At 39.2% G+C, this 21,498-nt stretch overlaps 1 protein-coding gene across 2 annotated transcripts in view; it reads right to left on the reverse strand.

Annotated features, from left to right (window-relative positions):
• The window catches only part of ST3GAL3 (ST3 beta-galactoside alpha-2,3-sialyltransferase 3), a 251,254-nt gene that overhangs the window by 220,442 nt on the left and 9,314 nt on the right, over nucleotides 1-21,498 (reverse strand). For both annotated transcript variants that reach the window (XM_070745047.1, XM_070745046.1), the window contains exon 2: nucleotides 12,642-12,785. In XM_070745047.1, the coding sequence (XP_070601148.1) occupies nucleotides 12,642-12,762 (121 nt within the window). In that variant the 5' untranslated portion in view covers nucleotides 12,763-12,785. The remainder of the gene's footprint in view (nucleotides 1-12,641; nucleotides 12,786-21,498) is intronic.

Below are 21,498 nucleotides of genomic sequence, written 5' to 3' on the forward strand. Positions count from 1 at the left end.
GCCTTGTAAGGTTGCTTTATGGATCTGTAGAGATCCACTTCCTCTTAGTTAGGAATGGGGAGGCTAGAGCAACTATGAAAATTCTTTCAACTTTTCTTTACAGATTTCATATTCATAATAATGTATAGCAACAGTGACACCTACTGGCAAATACAATAAACAGATGAATTTATGCTGACTTTTAATGAAACATGAATTTCTCCTAAGACCATCACTATAAAGAACAAGAATAAAAACCTGCACCTGGCTTAAAATTTTGTTTTATTGCAAAATAAATGTTGGTTTAATTTTTAAAAAGCAACGCCATTTCATTAAAATGCTACATAATCTATTTTCCTATCCAAAGTCATTTCTACCCAAAGAAACAGTATGGCCGTATTATTATAATATCTGGATTCACTGTATAATCAGCAAATACATATTACGGTTAGACCTCTATTTACTACCACAACTGAGTCCAAGTTTTATGTTACTAAGCAAGACAGCGGTTAACTGAATTTTGCCCCATTTTTACCACCTTTCTTGCCACAGTTGCAAAGTAAAACACCACAATTAAATTAGTAACTTGGTTGTTAAGTAAAATCTGGCTTCCCCACTGACTTTGCTTGTAAGAAGGTTGCAAAAGGTGATTACTGTACATGGCCCTGCTATTGTCCTAAATATGTGCCAGTTAGAACATAAGAAGAATCAGGCCAAAGCCCATTGAGTCCAGCATTCTGTGTCACACAGTGGCCCACCAATTGTACATGGGGATTTTGAGTAGAAGGAGAAGGCAAAATCCTCCCTTTCCCTTGACCCCCAACAAATGTTACTCAAGGGAATCCTGCCTGCCTCAACCAACATAGAGGTGGCACATGGACATCCATTTCAATAACCACCAATACACTTGGCATCCATGAATCTGTCTAATCCTGCCTTGAAGCTATCAAAGCTGACAGCTGTCACGACCTCTTCTGGAAGTGAATTCCATAAACCAATGACCCTCTGGGTGAAGAAATATTTCCCTTTATTTGTCCTCGCTTTCTTACCTATGAGCTTTAGGGAGTGCCCCCCTCGTCCTAGTATTGTGTGATAGAGAAAAGAATTTTCTCTATCCACCTTTTCTATCCCATGCATGATTTTATACACTTCGATCAAGTCACCCCTTAAACGCTGTCTTTCAAGGCTGAAGAGACCAAGGCGTTGCAACCTGGTTTCATAAGGGAGGTGCTCCATTTCCTTAATCATACTTGTTGCCCTTTTTTAAACCAAGCATCTCAATTTTGCACCAAGCATCCCAATTACGATCACATGAGCATGATGATATTATAATAATTACATGTGTGAAAAATGGACATAAGTCATTTTTTCAATGCCATTGTAATTTTGAATAGTCATTAATTGAATGGTTGTTAAGTTGAGGACTACCTGTATATTATGACATTGTACAGAATGGCTGTGTTGCTCAAACAATTATCTTAGTTTGGTTACTAGATTAATTTTACCATAGAAAGCTGTATAATAGAAGGCTGGTGGCGCAATGGTTAAAGTGCAGAATTGTAGGCTAAGTCTGCCATAGTCTGGCAGTATACTGACATGCTCAGGATTGACTCAGCCTTCCATCCTTTCAAGGTCAGTAAAATGAGGAGCTTGGTTGTTGGGGGCAATATGCTAACTTTGTAAACCAATCAGAGTGCTATGGAGCGGTATATAAATCTGAGTGCTACTAATACATTTACTAAATCATAAATCAACCAAAGAAATCAGAGAGGGGAAAAAATTGATAATGCTAACTAAACTGAACATGTGCTATAAACAAAAAGTTTATGCCTAAATTACCTTTTATATATACATTTTTCATTAAAAATGCAAGCGGGCAAATTTATCTTGACTCCAGAGACCCCACTATTGCTATTAAAGATTTTAGAATTACTCTCTCTATTAATAAGTTTTTTTAAAAATCCAAACTGATTCTGAAAGGGAGGCTTCAAAAGGATTCTTTAGAATATGACAAAACTTCTGAATTTTCTCCAAAGTTTGACATGACCACTTGAACCTACATTGCCTAAGTATATAGCTGCATGCACAAGACACTTCCAGTGGGATTTCCTTGGAAGCAACCTAGAAATGTTTCCCCAGTTAAGCAAGGAATTTCAGAATATAGACACACAAATCTTTAGCAAATGTATTTATTGTTTTAAGTATTAGTATTTACTGTCCACAAACTATATACCTATTATATTAAAAAAATAAAATACATTTTAAAAAGAATTGATTATTCACTTGAGGAACACTTCAAAATCATAGCAATAATTGTTTAATATTGACTGAGTCTATATGACAAATATTTAATCTGCGGAGAGGGGTGGAGAGAGTCAGCAGAGAGGGGCGGAGAGAGTCTGCGGAGAGGGGTGGCATATAAATCAATCAAACAAACAAATAAATAAATAAATAAAGCCTGCATGAGGCAAAATCTGAATTTAAGGATGACTCATGAGGAGAAAACTGGAACCAAATGCTTAGTCTGTAAAGTAGTTAGGCGACACTGATTGAAAGAAAATAAAACAGCCCCAATGGGGGGGAAACTTATACTTCTGTTTTAATTTTGGGGGTTTTTTTCTATGTTTCTATGTTTTAGAGAAATATTTTCCAGATTGCAGGAGTGAGGCCCAACTTGGAAAATTCTGTATAAGGTATGATATTTGAATTTTAGCTATTTCCTTCTACAGTTCCAGAAACATATTGTAAATTATTAAAAAATGCAATTTGCTCAAATATTTCCTCCACATGAACGGTATGGGGTCTAAGTATTTTGCTATCAACAATATTAAGAACAATACATCAAAATATATCATTTAAAAAATGAAGGGCCTAAGGCAGTTTCAAACCAAAACTGAATGTACTGTACAGCTAACAACTGGGCAAGAATTATCCTAAATTAAGCAAAACTAAAGACCTTTGGTTTTGTAAATTCAAATATACAGAAAATATCGTTAAACATGACATTCTCAAACATATTTCCAACAAAGAAGAAACTTGCTTAATTTCCAACCTTGAGCTGACATATGTGCTGTTTTCTTCATTCTTCTGATATTTTTCCAAAAAACATTTTAATTACTATTCTTTCAAATAACATTTCCCAAAATAGAAAGGCTGACACTTTCCTCCTCACCCCCTCAAATTATTTAAAGAAAAAAAAAATTTCTCTAGGTTCCAAAGAAAGAAGCCTACTGCCCTCAAGTGGTTAACAAATTATGTACTTCGCATTATAACATTGGTTTCAAAGATAGCTTGTTGTCTCTTCATGGTTATGCCACAATATTCTCCAAGCACACAGAAAAAAATCTCAATCTGTACGTAACTACAGAAATTGCATAAAAATCTCACGTATCAAGTAAGAAAGAAATATTCACACATAAAACTAATAACCTTTCTGGATAATTTAACATGCTTTAAAGTACAGTGGTACCTCATGATACGAACCCCTCATGATACGGACCCCTCATGATACGAACCCCTCGTGATACGAACCCGGGGTTTGAAAAAATTTTGCCTCTTCTTACAAACTTTTTTCGGCTTATGAACCCACCGCAGATCGCAAAATGGCGCTCCGCTGCCGCCGCCCGGCTGTAACCTTTTAAAACAGCCGAGGGGCTTCTCGGCGTTCTCCCTTCTTTGTGACGTCAAAGCTCCGCCCATGGAATTCCCTATTGGGATTCCCCACCTCTTTTCCAGCCTCCAGATCAGTCGAAAACGCCGCCGCCGATCGCAAAAACGGCGCTCCGCCAAGCGGCGCCAACCGGGTGAACCTTCTGAAACAGCCGGGCGCTTCTCGGCGGCCTCCGATACCCGAACCCGAACCTGAACTTCCAGGTTCGGCATTCGGAAGAATGCCGAGAAGCCCCCCAGCTGTTTCAGTAGGTGATAGCTGGGCGGTGGCGCTTCTCGGCGGCTTCCCGAACCCGAACCTGAAATGTTCGGGTTTGGGAGACCGCTGAGAAGCCCCCCGGCTGTTTTAAAAGGTGACAGCTGGGCGGCGGCACCCAGCGGAGCACCATTTTGCGATTTTTTTTTCTTTTTGCACACATTAATCGCTTTTTCATTGTTTCCTATGGGAAACAATGTTTCGTCTTACAAACTTTTCGCCTTACGAACCTACTTCCGGAACCAATTAAGTTTGTAAGATGAGGTATTACTTTATATTCAATATTGTTCTATTTCAGATGTTCACTAAACTATGTTTTCTCTACTAGAAAGGAACCTTCAGGGCTATCTTTTCCAAACAATTTTGACCCCCTCCAAAGTGGTGCTCTCACAACACACAGTTTGTGGTAGCCCAATTTTATGAATTGAGGGAGCTCAGGACAGGATGTAGTTTTTAAAAATCATAGTACAGTGGTACCTCTACCTAGGAACGCCTCTACTTACGAACATTTCTAGATAAGAGCCGGGTGTTCAAGATTTTTTTGCCTTTTCTCAAGAACCATTTTCCACTTACAAACCTGAGCCTCTGAAACTGTAACCTGAAAAGGCAGGGAGAAGCCTCCTTGGGGTCTCTCTAGGAATCATGTTCTTACATTGTTAAGTGGGTTATTTATGTTTTTACATTGTTAAGTGGGATTTCCTGATAAGAAAAATCTTTCAGAAAATGTTTCATTACTATCTCGTCTTTTAATAAAACGTTTATATGTTGGTATTGTTGATTTTATCCTTACTGTCCTTTTGGCGTAAGTCTGGAATGGAAATCCTATTGCCCAGGTAAAATTAACCTGGTAAGGATAAGATACTTCTCATTTATTTACCTGTCTTATATTTGTACTTCCAAACAGGTATCTTGAACAACCTATGGTAAATTTCATTTATAGTTTAGCTATCAAGCTTCAAAGTTTACTCTAAGTCAGGGATAGGTAAACTTGGCTCTTCTATGACTTGTGGACTTCAACTCCCAGAATTTCTGAGCCAATCATGCTAGCTCAGGAATTCTAGGAGTTGAAGTCCACATGTCATAGAAGAGCCAAGTTTTCCTACCCCTGCTCTAATTAATTAATTAATTAATTAATTAATTTTATTTTTCATAAATACATAGGAAGAAAATAGACATGTGATAATATAAAAGAGGGTGAAAGTGAACTTAGAGGAGAGGATATATGAAAGGAAGCGAATATATGATAGGTGAAAGAAAGGAAAGACAACTGGACAGGGGACGAAAGGCACACCAGTGCACTTGTGTATGCCCCTTACTGGCCTCTTAGGAACCTGGAGAGGTCAATCGTGGAGAGTCTAAGGGAGAAGTGTTGGGGGTTAGGGGTTGACACAATTGAGTCCGGTAATGAGTTCCACGCTTCGATAACTCGATTGTTGAAATCATATTTTTTACAGTCAAGTTTGGCATGGTTCGTATTAAGTTTGAATCTGTTGCGTGCTCTTGTGTTATTGCGGTTGAAGCTGAAGTAGTCATTGACTGGTAAGACATTGCAGCATATGATCTTGTGGGCAATACTCAGATCGTATTTTAGGTGTCGTAGTTCTAGGCTTTCTAGGCCTAGGATTGTTAGTCTATTTTCGTAGGATATTCTGTTTCGAGTGGAGGAGTGAAGGGCTCTTCTGGTGAAATATCTTTGGACATTTTCAAGGGTGTTGATGTCTGAGATGTGGTATGGGTTCCAGACAGATGAGCAGTAGTGTAGGATGGGTCTGTCAAAAGTTTTGTAGGCTCTTGTGAGTAGAGTGAGGTTGCCTGAGCAGAAGCTGCGTAGGAACAGGTTAACAACTCTAGAGGCTTTTTTGGCGATATTGTTGCAGTGGGCTTTAGCACTTAGGTCATTCGATATTAGTATTCCAAGGTATTTACAGTAATAATATTTACCTTTAGCAATCACCATTCTCAGTTGGCAGTCACCACTGTAGGATTTCATATGATACTGGTGATATAAACTGAAGTTCAAAACAATACTAGCACAAAAAAAATGAGAATATGAAGATCTTCTGAATGTTGGGCATTTTAAATGTAATTTTAAAAATTTCTGGAGCTCCAAATCTTGAACCATTCAATTTTTAAAATATATTTTTAATTATTTAGTAGTCCATGCATCCTATCTGCAACACTAGTGTGTTATATACTGAATTGGAGTATATAAAGCATTCTAACAAGGTCTTGGGTTTATTGCAAACTGTTAGTTCCCCAGAGCCCATCATATATTTTGACAGGAAAAAATAAAAATAATTCCAACTGACTATTTCTGATATTTACAGAACTATAGGGATTAATATTTTAAACTTCTTTAAAATTACTTGCATTTTTTTTAGTTTTTCAACATTTAGAATACAGGTGGTTTTCAACATTTAGAATACAGGTGGTTGCAAAAATTATTATTTATTTGTGTTAAATAGCCAAATTTCAGTAATAAAATATTTTCTTGTCAGCAGCTAAAGCAAGAAAGAGAATGTACCCACATCTTTTTTTTTTATCCCCAAAGACTTTAAAGGGAAAGAACATATGCCTGAATGTTTTAAAATGCTGAATTGTCCAGAATAAGCAAATATGGCTATAGCATATTGATAAATCACTTCCACTTGGCAGAAAAACTAAACAAATCATGAACCTTCCATCTTCGGTTTGTTTAGCCTTCTTTCCAAACCAGCATCCCTGGTTTATTTCTCAATTAACAAGTCAGAAGAAAACCAGATAAATTAAAAAAGTTCATTGACAAAGTGTTCCATCGTTTTTTCAAGAATGGTTATAATGGTTCAAGAATGGCTGCCACAGATATGGAAACAAAATCAGGAACAACCAGCAGCAGCAAAGCAAGTCGGACCATTTTCTACTTTCTGTTTCCATGGAAATGGAAAGACACAGGAAAAAATGATAAGAACAGTATCCTTTTTTTCCCCTATTTCAAACTGAAAGGAAAAAGGGAATGACTAAGAATTTGGTGTCATATTTCAGCAGAAAACTGACTTGGGCTACAAAAATTAGCTCCTGAACAATTTCCACCATCACTCAAGAAACATAGAAATATAGAAGACTGATAGCAGAAAAAGACCTCCTGGTCCATGTAGTCTGCCCTTATACTATTTCCTGTATTCTATCTTACAATGGATATCCCAGGCATGTTTAAATTCAGTTACTGTGGATTTACCAAACACGTCTGCTGGAAGTTTGTTCCAAGGATCTACTACTCTTTCAGTAAAATAATATTTTCTCACGTTGCTTTTGATCTTTCCCCCAACTAACTTCAGATTGTGTCCCCTTGTTCTTGTGTTCACTTTCCTATGAAAAACACTTCCCTCCTGGACCTTATTTAATCCTTTAACATATTTAAATGTTTCGATCATGTCCCCCCTTTTCCTTCTGTCCTACAGACTATACAGATTGAGTTCATTAAGTCTTTCCTGATACGTTTTATGCTTAAGGCCTTCCACCATTCTTGTAGCCCGTCTTTGGACCCGTTCAATTTTGTCAACATCTTTTTGTAGGTGAGGTCTCCAGAACTGAACACAGTATTCCAAATGTGGTCCCACCAGCGCTCTATATAAGGGGATCACAATCTCCGTCTTCCTGCTTGTTATACCTCTAGCTTTGCAGCCAAGCATCCTACTTGCTTTTCCTACTGCCCGACCACACTGCTCACCCATTTTGAGACTGTCAGAAATCACTACCCCTAAATCCTTCTTTTCTGAAGTTTCTGCTAACACAGAAGGGATTCTCAAACTGTGGATTGCAACCCTTCAACAAATGTGTAGCAGATTGCACTCACTCCCAATCTGTTAATGCTGGGCTGGGCCAAGTGAATTACTGGGCTTCTTATCTGACACCTTTTTTGAAAGTAAAGGGTTTGTTACCATGAGTCACTGAAGAGAGGCCCAGTGCTAGGAGCAAATTCTAGGAGACATCCAGGTCTAGTTGGCAAGCTTGGTTTGCCCAGACATGCTAAATCACTGCCATAATTCACCAGGACCAAGAAACAGCTATCTTGTCCAGGCAAAACAGATGTTTTGTCAGAGAGAAAGTTCCGGGAGTTTTTGAAGCTATGAGAGAAGAGGGTCACACAAATTCATTTCTTATTTTAGGAAATTGTGTCAGCACAAGGTTTGAGGATCTTTGACTTAGTAATTTGCAGATTTCAGAGCTGCAGTGTTTAGGAAGCCTGATCTATGTTTGCCAACAAGCAGACGGTGTGAGGAACTTTTCAAGAACTTCTATAACCGATGCTAACAGAGGGAAGGTACTACAATTTGATTACACAAATAATCTATTGCTACTGATAAAACTCATAGATCAGGTATGAAGCGTCCCAAACCCAATCCCCAATTTTTTTATTTATAGGTTCACAGATTGAGAAAGTCTACTGACTTAGGCCATGGAGACCTGTTATCAAATCAATTCATAAACATACTAATGATGTGGTTCCAAATATACCATTCTTACAGGTCAGTGATGGTGACCTTTTGCTTTGCGTGTCAAAAGGGGTGTGTATGGGTGTGCTAGTATGCGTACATGTGCCCACACCCCTTCCCTCCCCTTCATGTATGCACACATCCTCACACTGCCCCCCCCGGTGTATGCACACAGGCAGTAATGGGCAGCCAATTTTTTTACTGCCACGCTGCGGGTGTGGCTTATTTTGTGGGTGTGGCTTAATGGTCATGTGACTGGATAGGAGTGGCTTGCTGTCCATGTGACCAGGTGGGAGTGGCTTGAATGATCATCATCGTTCAAGTGAACTGTTAAGTCCTCGGCTTACAACCTTACCAGTGTTGCTCGCTGGGGTTACAATTTGCTTCGCGATTCCCACGCTCTCCTTCCTGGGTGGTGACCCAGGAAGGAGAGTGCCTCAGGCTGGGTAGCTAGGTAAATGGGTGCTGCCAGCACCGCTTCCACCCATGCCTTCTGCTTGCACCTCGGTGGGAGGTGGTCCCGTGAGGCTAGAAGAGAGCCGGGCAGGAGAGAGGGAAGCTCGTCCGAGGCCAGGAAGAAGAAAAGAGGAAAAAAGCAAGGAGCAGAGACGTAGCAGCATCAGCAGGGGTAAAAGAGAGAGCTGAGCCGAGACCAGTAATCAAGGAAGTGACAGCCGCCGATCAGCTGGAGCTGCACACGCATCTTCATTTCCGCCGGTGGAACTGTCTTCCACCCCATCCTGCCTGCTGCCCACCCTGCGCATAAGCCTTTCTGAAGGTTAAAAAAAAAAAGGCCCAAATGGGTAAACTGAAAGTTCAGGAAAACCACTTCTGTTTTGCCATTGTGCTGTTTTTTGCACTCCGGAGGGTTCAGGAAGCTTCCCTGAACCCTCCGGAGTACAAAAAACAGCACAACAGCAAACTGTAAGTGCATATTTACGAACTTCCAGTTTGTCCATTAGGTGATTTTTTTTGTCTCCGGGACTTCAGGGATGCTTCCCTGAAGCGTCCGGAGGGTGAAACAGCCTTTCCCAAGGCTGAAAATTAGCTGACCAGAAGGCGCATGAGTGCTGGAGCTGAAACATGGCAAAGTGTCGGGTGCCTCCCAAAATGGCTCCATGTGCCACCGGTGGCATGCATGCCGTAGGTTCACCATCGTGGTTATAGGTTAATAAAAATAAGTATAAATTTCTTTAGAACAAAATGTTCTCTTCAATTATGCTTTACATCCAATCTTTAGGAGACATTTACTATTTAGATACATACAAGTATACCTATTGGTTGATGTGTTCGTTTTTCATCATAACCAATTAAATATTTCCACTTAATATCCAGGCTGCCTCTGCTGTTTATTCTTCATTAGCTGCTTTTTGAAGAAGTTGCAAAGAGGAAGTTAACCAAACAATAATCTAAAAAAAGAGGGCACACCTTGTCTCCAATTTGACCTGTTCCCCAATGCTAAGAAGCATCTGTGTTATGCAGGTTCAGATGTATTTGTTGCTTGGGGGGGGAAATGGCAGGTGGAAAGAAAAAAAACACAAAATGTTTTAATTTCTGCTGTCTAACTTTCCTGAAAGTTGACTGACAGAGGAAAAGATTAACAGAGAACAAAGCAGAAAGAAGGTGTCAGGACTCGCTTCTGGTCTTTATACTAGCTGCCTGCATTTCCTTCTAATTCACTTTATAAACTCCTAAATCATGGGTGTCAAACTCGATTTCATTGAGGGCTGCATCAGGGCTGTGTTTGACTTGGGTTAGCTCAATGTCAAGGGGTTGTGTGGAGACTGGAGCACTCTGCCAGCGAAAACAGGCTTCTGGGCTCCATTTTTGCTGGCAGAAGCACTGCAGGCTAGTTCTTCCAAGGCGGCCCCACAATCCAGATTTAAGCAATATGCAGGCTAGATCCAGTCCACAGGCCTTGAGTTTGACACACCTGTCCTAGATGGAGTTCTGTATGTTAAAGTCCATGACCCTAGAATACATGATAGAGTAAATTAAGTTTTATGTTTAAGATCTCTATCCTTATTAGTAAAAGTTAGAACCAAGGCCCTTGTATCAGAGTCAATTATTATACAACTGGGGCAAATATCTATACCTAAAAAAAGAATCATTCATTGAAGTCATTTTTTCCCCAAAGAGATATCAGAAAAAGAATGGATTTAATGCTGTATGAAATTGGAAAAATATGAGTCAAATGGAATTCAATGAAAAATCATGTAGGACCTCTCTTTTTCATCAGGTCTATGTCAGAAATTCAGTGTAATAATGCTCATCAGACACACAAAGAATTTCACAAGTTAAGAAAGATACTAGATATGTCTATACTCTGTTTTTTGTAACTCCCCACCTTAGCAGAAGTCCTGGTTACTTCAGATAACGATATTATCCAGTCATAGATGTTGGATAACAAGTAATCAAACTCAAAGGAAATGATGCATATTATGTGTTTATCAAAATGACAGGAAAGTTAAGCATACAGTCCAGCCTCTTTCAGTAACATTAGCAGAAGTAGCAAAAATTTAAAATGATGATATTTAATTTATATATGTCATAAATTCATATGTTAAAAAACCAAACAAAACATCATATGACTTTTCCATCATTAAGATGTTGTGTTGTGAGCCGCCCCGAGTTTGCGGAGAGGGGCGGCATATAAATCCAATAAACCTAAACCATAAACCTAAGATCACATACAAAATATACACTATTAGTTTACCAATTTAGTAAATCTTTTTATTTCCTACCATATCAAGCTACATTGGAAGATGTTATCTTAGGGTGTGCCCACATATCTGGGAATACATCTCACCAAGTCACATGAGACTAACTTCTTAAAAAATACACATTAGATCAATGTTGTTATAGCCCACTGTAGTTCTCTTTTCATATATTCCCCCTTGTTATTATTAACTCCTTTGAAACAATATGGCATGCTATTATTTAGATACCCTGTATCACAATAATCAGATTACAGTATAGTAATAATTAAAATGGGATGACAAAGACAGTTTTATAACTGAGCCACAAAAGTGATAGTAGATGAAAGCCAGCAAACCATCTCAATTTATTATTCCCCCCATCAAATCATGACCTTTAAGTTCAGATAAAAAAACCCCACTAACATTATGTCAACAATATCCAACTTGTGAAAATTATTTATATACTGTACAGTAATATTCATTGTATCAGGAATGTTTATGTGACTAATACAGCCATGGAATTTATTAGCTCATCATCATGCAATAAAATTGTATTAAACCAAGGAAATATAGAAAGGCGATACATTCAAATACTGTAAAGCAATAAAGAAGAAAAGCTAATCCTGAAAGAGATTGTTCTCAGATTAATTCTGAATGAACTGCATTCCTGGTCATCCGTTATATGCAGGATTTAATGAATTATTTAATAATTAAATACCATCTCCAAACTTAATAAAATACTTCATAAAATAAAAAGCAAAAACAAATTCTCCATTTATGACAAGACTAGTCAAATTTTCCCGGATGTGGTAACTCTCCATTTGCTGAGATATTGTTCTCAGAATTATTTCTAAGTCCATGCAAACATTGATGCATTCATTGTATCTAAGTAGTTATGAATTATACATTATAATGTATGTAATGTACTCATAAATATCAAATAATTCATCTATCCCACCAATTCAAAACAATCTGACAATGGTAAGGGTTGTTTTTAAAGTAAAAAGGCTACTTTGGAGCATGTATGTAACAATTCATCTTTAAAGCAGCCACCTTATTTCTGATTACAAGGTAATCTAAACCTCGAATGCACCATCCTAGGAAAAAGACACATTTAAGAATTTGCAGACAATTGTTGCATGTGTGTGCCTACATAGCCTTTGACTACAAAGTGCTGCACAGCTTTAACACATAAGCTAAAGAAAAGAGAAAATGACAAAAACATACCTCTCTTCACTTAAATAAAAGTCCACTTGAAACAAAGGCAGGTGACATATAGAATTCCCAAATACTTATGCACAATTTTTAATAGCATGAATTATAGCCATAACCATGAGAATGCCTTTATGGTATCAAAAACAGGAAATGTACAATTTATTTAAATGCTCAAATAATTAGTCTTATAAACAGAAATAATGAAAAAAAGAGCTGTAATTTAAGATTAGAGCTCACAACACTTAGTTGAGTTTGGTTGTTCTAAAGAGATAAAACTTTTTTATCAATATGAAAATTATTTAGTTACAAATCAACAGATTCTTGGATGGCTTAGGTAATCTCTATACTTACTTGAATCTTCCCATCGGAGCAGATGCAATTTCCAAGCGGAGTAATACAGGAACCCCAAGACCAGAAAGAGGCAGAGAGCAAGTAGCACATTACGCATAAACACCAGAAGTCCCATCTTCATATGAAACAGCTCTTCTATAAAATCTGGGTGGGAAAAAAAGGGGGGTATTTTCAAATTGCTTTATATAGCATAAGATTAAGATGTTTGACCAGGACTGGAGAAACTTAGGTTTTCTTGAACAAATTACTTTCATTCAATCCAGACAACTTTGTGTGAATGTTGTTATGGGGACCAATTGAAAGAAAGAACCTTATTTATTTATTGGATTTATATGCCGCCCCTCTCCGCAGACTCGGGGCGGATAACAACAGTGATAAAAAAACAGCATGTAACAATCCAATACTAAACAACTAAAAAAACCCTTATTATAAAACCAAACATACATACAAACATACCATGCGTAAATTGTAAGGCCTAGGAGGAAAGAATATCTCAGTTCCCCCATGCCTGACGGCAGAGGTAGGTTTTAAGAAGCTTACGAAAGGCAAGGAGGGTGGGGGCAATTCTAATCTCTGGGGGGAGTTGGTTCCAAAGGGCCAGGGCCACCACAGATAAGGCTCTTCCCCTGGGTCCTGCCAAACGACATTGTTTAGTTGACGGGACTCGGAGAAGGCCCACTCTGTGGGACCTAACTGGTCGCTGGGATTCGTGCAGCAGAAGGCGGTCCCTGAGGTAATCTGGTCCGGTGCCATGAAGGGCTTTATAGGTCATAACCAACACTTTGAATTGTGACCGGAAACTGATCGGCAACCAATGCAGACTGCGGAGTGTAGATCAACTTGAGTTCCTACAGAAAAATTGGGATATACAGTAATTCTAACAAAGAAATAAATTTTAAAAACAAACTATGTTTAAGTTATCTAAGCATGCTCCATTCCCAACCTAAATAATATTGAGACATTCTTATTCATGACACCCAAGTGGAAGTAAGTTTTGTGAAAGGAACAGGATGCATTTCTCAATAATCAGCTGCTTTTCCAAGCGTGAGTCAGAAATGCTGCTGCTAGGTGTTATTAGAAAGCTTAATCTGAAGAACCTGTTCACTATTGAATTGTTTCTCAGGAACATACCATTTTGGTTATTTAAATTTAAGCAATGGCCAAAGTAAATTGTCATGCCAAAAAAATATTTCACAGAATTAAGATATGACACTGGAGAATACAGTATAAACACCTTTTAATTATATAAGTAACTACTTCAGCATAATTACTTTAATATAATGTTGTAACAATCCATTTGTACTGTAAATATACCACAGTATGTATTAAGATAAATCCACATTTTTTGGTATAGTAACAATAGGATAGGTACTATAAACTAATATTAAGCTACACTGATTTGTATGGTGGTTGCAAAGTGTTTCTCATTAGACCCTGGAAAATTAGTATTATGTTGCTCATCCCATGATGTAGCAAGAATAATAATTGCTTGCAATTCTGCTATTCTAGAATAGACCACTAATTTAATGCATGAGTCATTGTGGTTAAATTTATAAGTTGTATAAGAATCACAAGAACAAATATTTTGGAGGAATGGTTCATTTGCATTATTTCGGACTAGCTACATACAAACCTAGACCAAGAGACACTTTGAACCACAAGCTTAATCACATTCTTTGCCCTTCCTGTCTTCCCGTTAACAAGAGCAGTTTGAGTAATCAATCAGAATGAAGCTGGAAAGGACCTTGGAGTCTTCTAGTTCAACCCCTTTCTCAAGTAGAACCCTACACCTGGTACCATTTACCTGGTACCCAATACCTTGGTACCTGGTACCAGATTACCTCAGGGACTGCCTTCTGCTGCACAAATCCCAGCAACCAGTTAGGTCCCACAGAGTGGGTCTTCTCCGGGTCCCGTCAACCAAACAATGTGGTTTGGCAGGACCCAGGAGAAGAGCCTTCTCTGTGGCGGCCCCGGCCCTCTGGAACCAACTCCCCCCAGAGATTAGAATTGCCCCCACCCTCCTTGCCTTTCGTAAGCTGCTTAAAACCCACCTCTGCCGCCAGGCATGGGGGAATTGAGATACACTTTCCCCCTAGGGCTTTACAATTTTATGCATGGTATGTCTGTATGTATGATTGGTTTTTATATAATGGGTTTTTAACTGTTTTTAGTATTGGATTATTGTCATATACTGTTTTCTTACTGTTGTTAGCCGCCTCGAGTCTGTGGAGAGGGGCGGCATACAAATCCAATAAATAAATAAATAAATAAATAAATAAATAAAATAAATACATTTAAGATAGGTCTTTTCTTAAAAACCTCCAGTGATGGACCACTCACAACTTCTGAAGGAAAGCTGTTCCACTGTGTCAGGCCGAAGCCATCATTTTGAGTTAGAGACTTTGGCCTGCCACAAGTAGAAAAGTACTGTGGGAATTGGGGAGGTGTGGTTACATGTGAGAGAAAGATACTAGCCACAACAAATTATTTCCAGTGATTCAAGGTCATCCTTTGTTCAGCACCAGACGAAAGTACAGGTGAGGATTGTGGGCATTGAGAGAACCGGAGTGGTCCATGTGATGAACTTGTGTCTGTGGGGACGAGGGATGAATCTTAACCTGGGTGGAGAACTGTAAGAAAAGTTAGTATTGGGTTGACTAGAGTTGGTAACCAACATGACTCTGTCAATAAATTGGAACTTGTAAGAAGGCCAAGGTTGGGATTCTGATTTATTTCTCAGGTGTTATTTGGAACGCTGACCCACTGTTTAATTGTCCTCGCTGTTAGGAAGTTTCTCTTTAATTCCAGGTTGGTTTTCTCCTTGATTAGTTTCCGTTCATTATTTCTTGTCTTGCCTTCTAGTGCTTTGGAAAATAATTTGACCTCCTCTATCAACACTGAACTTCTTCGTGAATCTTTTTGTGGCAGCCCCTCAAATATTGGAATCTGCTGCCATGTTGTTCTGTCGAGGTCTCTGATAGAATCCTCCCGAAAATTCACAGATACAAAAATGTCAGACACACACACGTTTGAAAATTCAAAACAATGTTCTTTATACCAAAAATCCAAATGAACTAAGCACTCTTTTGGTATAGCAAAGAGCACTCGTCTCCAAACAAACTGGTCATTTGTACAAGTCCCTTATCAGTTCTGTGATACTTAGCTTGCAGCTGTGAGGCAATTCACAGTCCTTCTTTCACAAAGTGAAACACACTTTGCTCTGCTTTAGTTTCAAAGTGGGGGAAAATCAGCACACAAAGGTCGAAGTCAGCAAGGCAGGCACAAAACACAACAATCAGATAATCCTCCACAATGGCCAAACTCACAGGCTGCTATTTATAGCAGCCTCACTAATTACCACAGCCCCACCCAACCACAGGTGGCCTCATTTTCTTTGATAATAATCTCTCAGTTGTTGCTGCCTATGCATCGCTCTCCGCATGCATGGCTGTATCATTAACTCTTGTTCCGAATCCAAGGAGGAGCTAGATAATTTATCTCCTTCTAAGCTGTCTGCCACACTCTCCTCCTCCCTGTCACTCATGTCTTCTTGATCAGAGGAGCCTTCATCAGCAGATTCCACCGGGAGCACAACAGGCTTGCGGCATGTGGATGTCTCCCCCACATCCACAGTCCTTGGGGCAGGAGCTGGGCCAGAACTAACCACACCACGTTATCCCCTAACTAGCTATATCCAATTCCTGCAACCATTCTTCAAATGTTTTTTACCTCCCTGACCTTAATCATCCTAGTTGCTCTTCTTTTCATTTTTTCCAAAGTCTCAACATCTTTTTTGTAATAAGGTGACCAAAACTGGATGCATTATTCCAGATGTGGTCTTATTAAGGATTTATAAAGTGGAACCTATCTAACTATTTCCTGTTTTGATCCAACACCATTCTAAAAAACTAGCTTGGTCAGGAAACCACAAAAATCCTAAATGTACACACATCAATGAAAGGACAGTGAGAAGAGGAAGCACTCAATCCTGTTTTATAAAAGATAATTTAAAAAAGAACGTGTTAACATCTAAAACCCAGGAAAGTAATAACTAGCAGCCAGCATGGGTTTGTTAAAAATAGATAATTCCAAACCAATCCCATTTCATTCTTCAACACCGTTAATAAATTAGTAGACTGGAAAAATACTGTGGACATAATATATCTAGACTTCAGCAATGCATTCGACAAAGTAGACCATAACTTACTTCTTCATAAACTAGAGAAAAGTGGGATAGGCAACTTCATTACCAGATGGATCCACAACTGGCTGACAAACTGTACTCAACAAGTAGTCCTTAATGGGTCTAAGTTCACATCGAGAGAAGTAAGCAGTTGGGTACCACTAGGCTATGAAGATATTGAAGTGTAGGCTCAGAACTCTTCCAATATCTTCATAAATAATGTTGAGGGAATAGAAGGGGAACTTACCAAATTTGCAGATGACACTTAAGCTGGCAAGAATAGCTATTAGGAGATAGGCTCAAGATCCAGACAGATCTTGACAGACTTGAGCACTGGGATCTATCTAACAAAATGAAATTCAATGTAGAGAAGAGCAAAGTCCTACCCTTGGGTAAAAAACCCAAAAGTATACAAAACCAGACTTAATAGCAGTGACTGTGAGAGGTATTTTGGAGTCCTAGCTAAATGAGAGTCAGCAGTGTGTAGCAGCAGCCAAAAAAGCCAATGCAATCCTAAATTGCATTAACAGAGGAATACAATGTAGATCAAGTGAGATACTAATACCACTCTATAAAGCCTTAGCTAGACTGCAATACTCTAGGTGCAGTCTAAAAAAAGATGTTGAGACTCTAGAAAAAGTGTTTTATGATTATGATCCCGCTATACAGAGTGCTGGTGAGACCACATTTGGAATACTGTCTTCAGTTCTGGAGACCTCACCTACAAAAAGATATTGACAAAATTGAACAGGTCCAAAGATGGGCTACAAGAATGGTGGAAGATCTTAAGCATAAAACGTATCAGGAAAGACTTAATGAACTCAATCTGTATAGTCTGGAGGACAGAAGGGAAAAGGGGGATATGATCAAAATATTTAAATATGTTAAAGGGTTAAATAAGGTTCAGGAGGGAAGTGTTTTTAATAGGAACACAAGAACAAGGGGACACAATCTGAAGTTAGTTGGGGGAAAGATCAAAAGCAACATGAGAAAATATTATTTTACTGAAAGAATAGTAGATCCTTGGAACAAACTTCCAGGTTGGTAAATCCACAGTAACTGAATTTAAACATGCCTGGGATAAACATATATCCATCCTAAGATAAAATACAGAAAATAGTATAAGGGTAGACTAGATGGACCATGAGGTCTTTTTCTGCCATCAGACTTCTATGTTTCTATGTAAGTGCAGAGGAGAGCAACCAGGATGATCAGCGGACTGGAGACTAAATCGTATAAACAGTGGTTGCAAGAACTGGGCATGTATAATCTAGCGAAGAGGAAGGAGAGACATGGTAGCAGTGTTCCATTATTTGAGTGGTTGCTACAGAGAGGAGGGGATCAAGCTATTATCCAAAACACCTGAAGGACAAACAAGGAATAATGGATGGAAACTGATCAAGGAGGGATTCAACCTAGAAATAAGGAGGAATATTCTGAAACTGAGAACAATCAACCAATGGAACAGTTTACCTTATGAGGTTGTGGGAGCTTCATTACTTGAGGTTTTCAATAAGAGATTGGGCTGACATTTGTCAGAAATAGTGTAGGGTCTCTATACTAGAGGGGGTTAGACTAGATGACCTACAAGGTCCCTTCCAACTCTGTTAATCTGTTTTCTGTTCACTATTATGCCCTACAACGAAATTCCATCAGAGATTCTATTTTGTTAAGTTACATATTAAAATCACCTGGGTGGTATGATGCATTCTTCACTGTGTCCAATTTAGTTTTGCTATTTTATTAAAACATTTTAACAAAGTACTGGACAAACTGTTCTGAATTCCACAATAATCCCAGGCAATCTGAAGCAATTACGGTGATTTGCATATTTTTTTTCAACCTGATGTGAAATTTAGATAGACAATATGAATTGATTTCAGGGTGATCTGTAGCATACATTGGCTAGATATACACACACAGGAATGCTATACCAGAATTAGGTGGTTTAGATTAAGTTTAACATGTTCTTTCATCAGTTTTTATTTATGATTTAGTACGTTCTCAAGAGCAAACCATGAGAACAAAATGTATGGCTAAAGTCATTAGACTGAGGCAATTGTTGCTCTTTGCTCCACTTCACCTAGTCTTTGTTTACAAGCTACAGTATGTGATGTAGGAATGAGTGCACTTTAGGAATTAAAGCAACAAAATAAAAGCACAGCCACCACTTCAGACATGACTGCACACAAGAACCCTGAAAAAGGCAACTTCATGTCAGCTGAATTCTAGCAGGTTTGTATTAGTATTATTTATTAGATTTGTATGCCATCCCTCTCCGAAGACTCGGGGCGGCTAACAACAATATAAAAAGACAATATAAACAAATCTAATATTAAAAATAATCTAAAAAACCCCAATTTAAATAACCACTCATACATACAAGCATACCATGTATAAATTCTATAAGCCTAGGGGAAAAGGAAATTTCAATTCCCCCATGCCTGACGACAGAGGTGGGTTTTAAGGAGCTTGCGAAAGGCAAGGAGGGTGGGGGCAACTCTGATATCTGGGGGGAGCTGGTTCCAGAGGGTCGGGGTTGCCACAGAGAAGGCTCCGGCCCTCTGGAACCAACTCCCCCCGGAGATTAGAATTGCCCCCACCCTCCTCGCCTTTCGTAAGCTCCTTAAAACCCACCTCTGCTGTCAGGCATGGGGGAACTGAGATATTCTTTCCCCCTAGGCCTTTACAATTTATGCATGGTATGTTTGTTTGTATGTATGCTTGGTTTTACAAATAAGGGTTTTTAAATTGTTTTAGTATTAGTTTTTAGTATTGGATTTACATGATGTTTTCTACTATTGTTGTTAGCCGCCCCGAGTCTACGGAGAGGGGCGGCATACAAATCCAATAAATGAATGAATGAATGAATGAATGAATGAATGAATGAATGAATGAATGAATGAATAAATAAATAAATAAATAAATGACATTGCTTAGTCAACGGGACCCAGAGAAGGCCAACTCTGTGGGACCTAACTGGTTGCTGGGATTCGTGCGGCAGAAGGCGGTCCCGGAGATATTCTGGTCCGATGCCATGAAGGGCTTTATAGGTCATAACCAACACTTTGAATTGTGACCGGAAACTGATCGGCAACCAATGCAGACTGCGGAGTGTTGGTGTAACATGGGCATGCCTTGGGAAGCCCATGATTGCTCTCGCAGCTGCATTCTGCACAATCTGAAGTTTCCGAACACTTTTCAGAGGTAGCCCCATGTAGAGAGCATTACAGTAGTCGAACCTCGAGGTGATGAGGGCATGAGTGACTGTGAGCACTGAGTCCCGGTCCAGATAGGGCCGCAACTGGTGAAATCATGGCTTCAACTTTCCATAGTCTGTTTTCAAATACCTTCTCCCAAAATGTGGCAAGTGAAGATGCTATGGGCTGCTGAGAGCACTCTGGTGGGAATAAAAGAACACGTTCCATAAATAACTAAGCAATGCTGAGAGTTTCCTCCAACATCAAAGAAGAGGATTGAGGATACACCTCACCAAGATGCTATGAATGAGCAATTATAATCTCCCCGCTGAGCTCTGCTCCCTGCTAAGCATTGCCCCTGAACTTCAATCTTCCATTTGACCAAATAACTAGGAAAAGCCAAACCTTGAATGTCTCCATGCATCATGTACATCCGGCTGTTGCTTCCCTCTCACCAATCTGCTGTGGGCGAACAGTGTTCGGAAACTTCAGATCATGCAGAATGCAGCTGCAAGAGCTATGCCTTCCTAAATATGCCCATGTCACACCAACACTCCGCAGTCTGCATTGGTTGCCGATCGGTTTCCGGTCACAATTCAAAGTATTGGTTATAAAGCCCTTCATGGCATCGAACCAGAATATCTCTGGGACGGTCTTCTGCCGCACGAATCCCAGCGATCAGTTAGGTCCCACAGAGTTGGCCTTCTCCGGGTCCCGTCGACTAAACAATGTCGTTTGGCGGGACCCAGGAGAAGAGCTTTCTCTGTGGTGGCCCCGACCCTCTGGAACCAACTTCCCCCAGATATCAGAGTTGCCCCCACCCTCCTTGCCTTTCGTAAGCTCCTTAAAACCCACCTCTGTCGTCAGGCATGGGGGAACTGAGATATTCCTTTCCCCCTAGGCTTATAAAATTTATGCATGGTATGTCTGTATGTATGATTGGTTTCTTAAATTGGGGTTTTTTACATTACTTTTAATATTAGATTTGTTCATATTGTCTTTTTACTGTTGTTAGCCGCCCCGAGTCTATGGAGAGGGGCGGCATACAAATCTAATAAATAAATAAATAAATAAAATATTACAGAAATTTCACCTGACAGCCAGGTGAAGGCCCAAAGTTGCAACTGGACAAATTAGCAATCTAAAATTTCCATGTATCAGCATTCAGAAGGATACAAGTAGTCCTCAACTTACAACCCTTTTTTAAGTGACCATTCAAGGTAACAATGGCACTAAAAAAGTGATTGATGAGTGGTTTTCACAAACATTGCAGCATCTCCAAGGCCATGTGATCAAATTCAGGTGCTTGACAACTTTATGTATTTATGACAGCTGTACTGTCCCAGAGTCATATGGTCACCATTTTTTAATTTTATTTTACTAGATTTGGAAGGGACCGTGTAGGTCCTCTAGTCCAACCCCCTGCTCAGGCAGTAGTCCCTATTCCATTTTGGACAAATGACAGTCCAAT

This window comes from Erythrolamprus reginae, chromosome 3 (assembly GCF_031021105.1).
Source record: "Erythrolamprus reginae isolate rEryReg1 chromosome 3, rEryReg1.hap1, whole genome shotgun sequence".
In the NCBI taxonomy this organism is placed as follows: domain Eukaryota; kingdom Metazoa; phylum Chordata; class Lepidosauria; order Squamata; family Dipsadidae; genus Erythrolamprus; species Erythrolamprus reginae.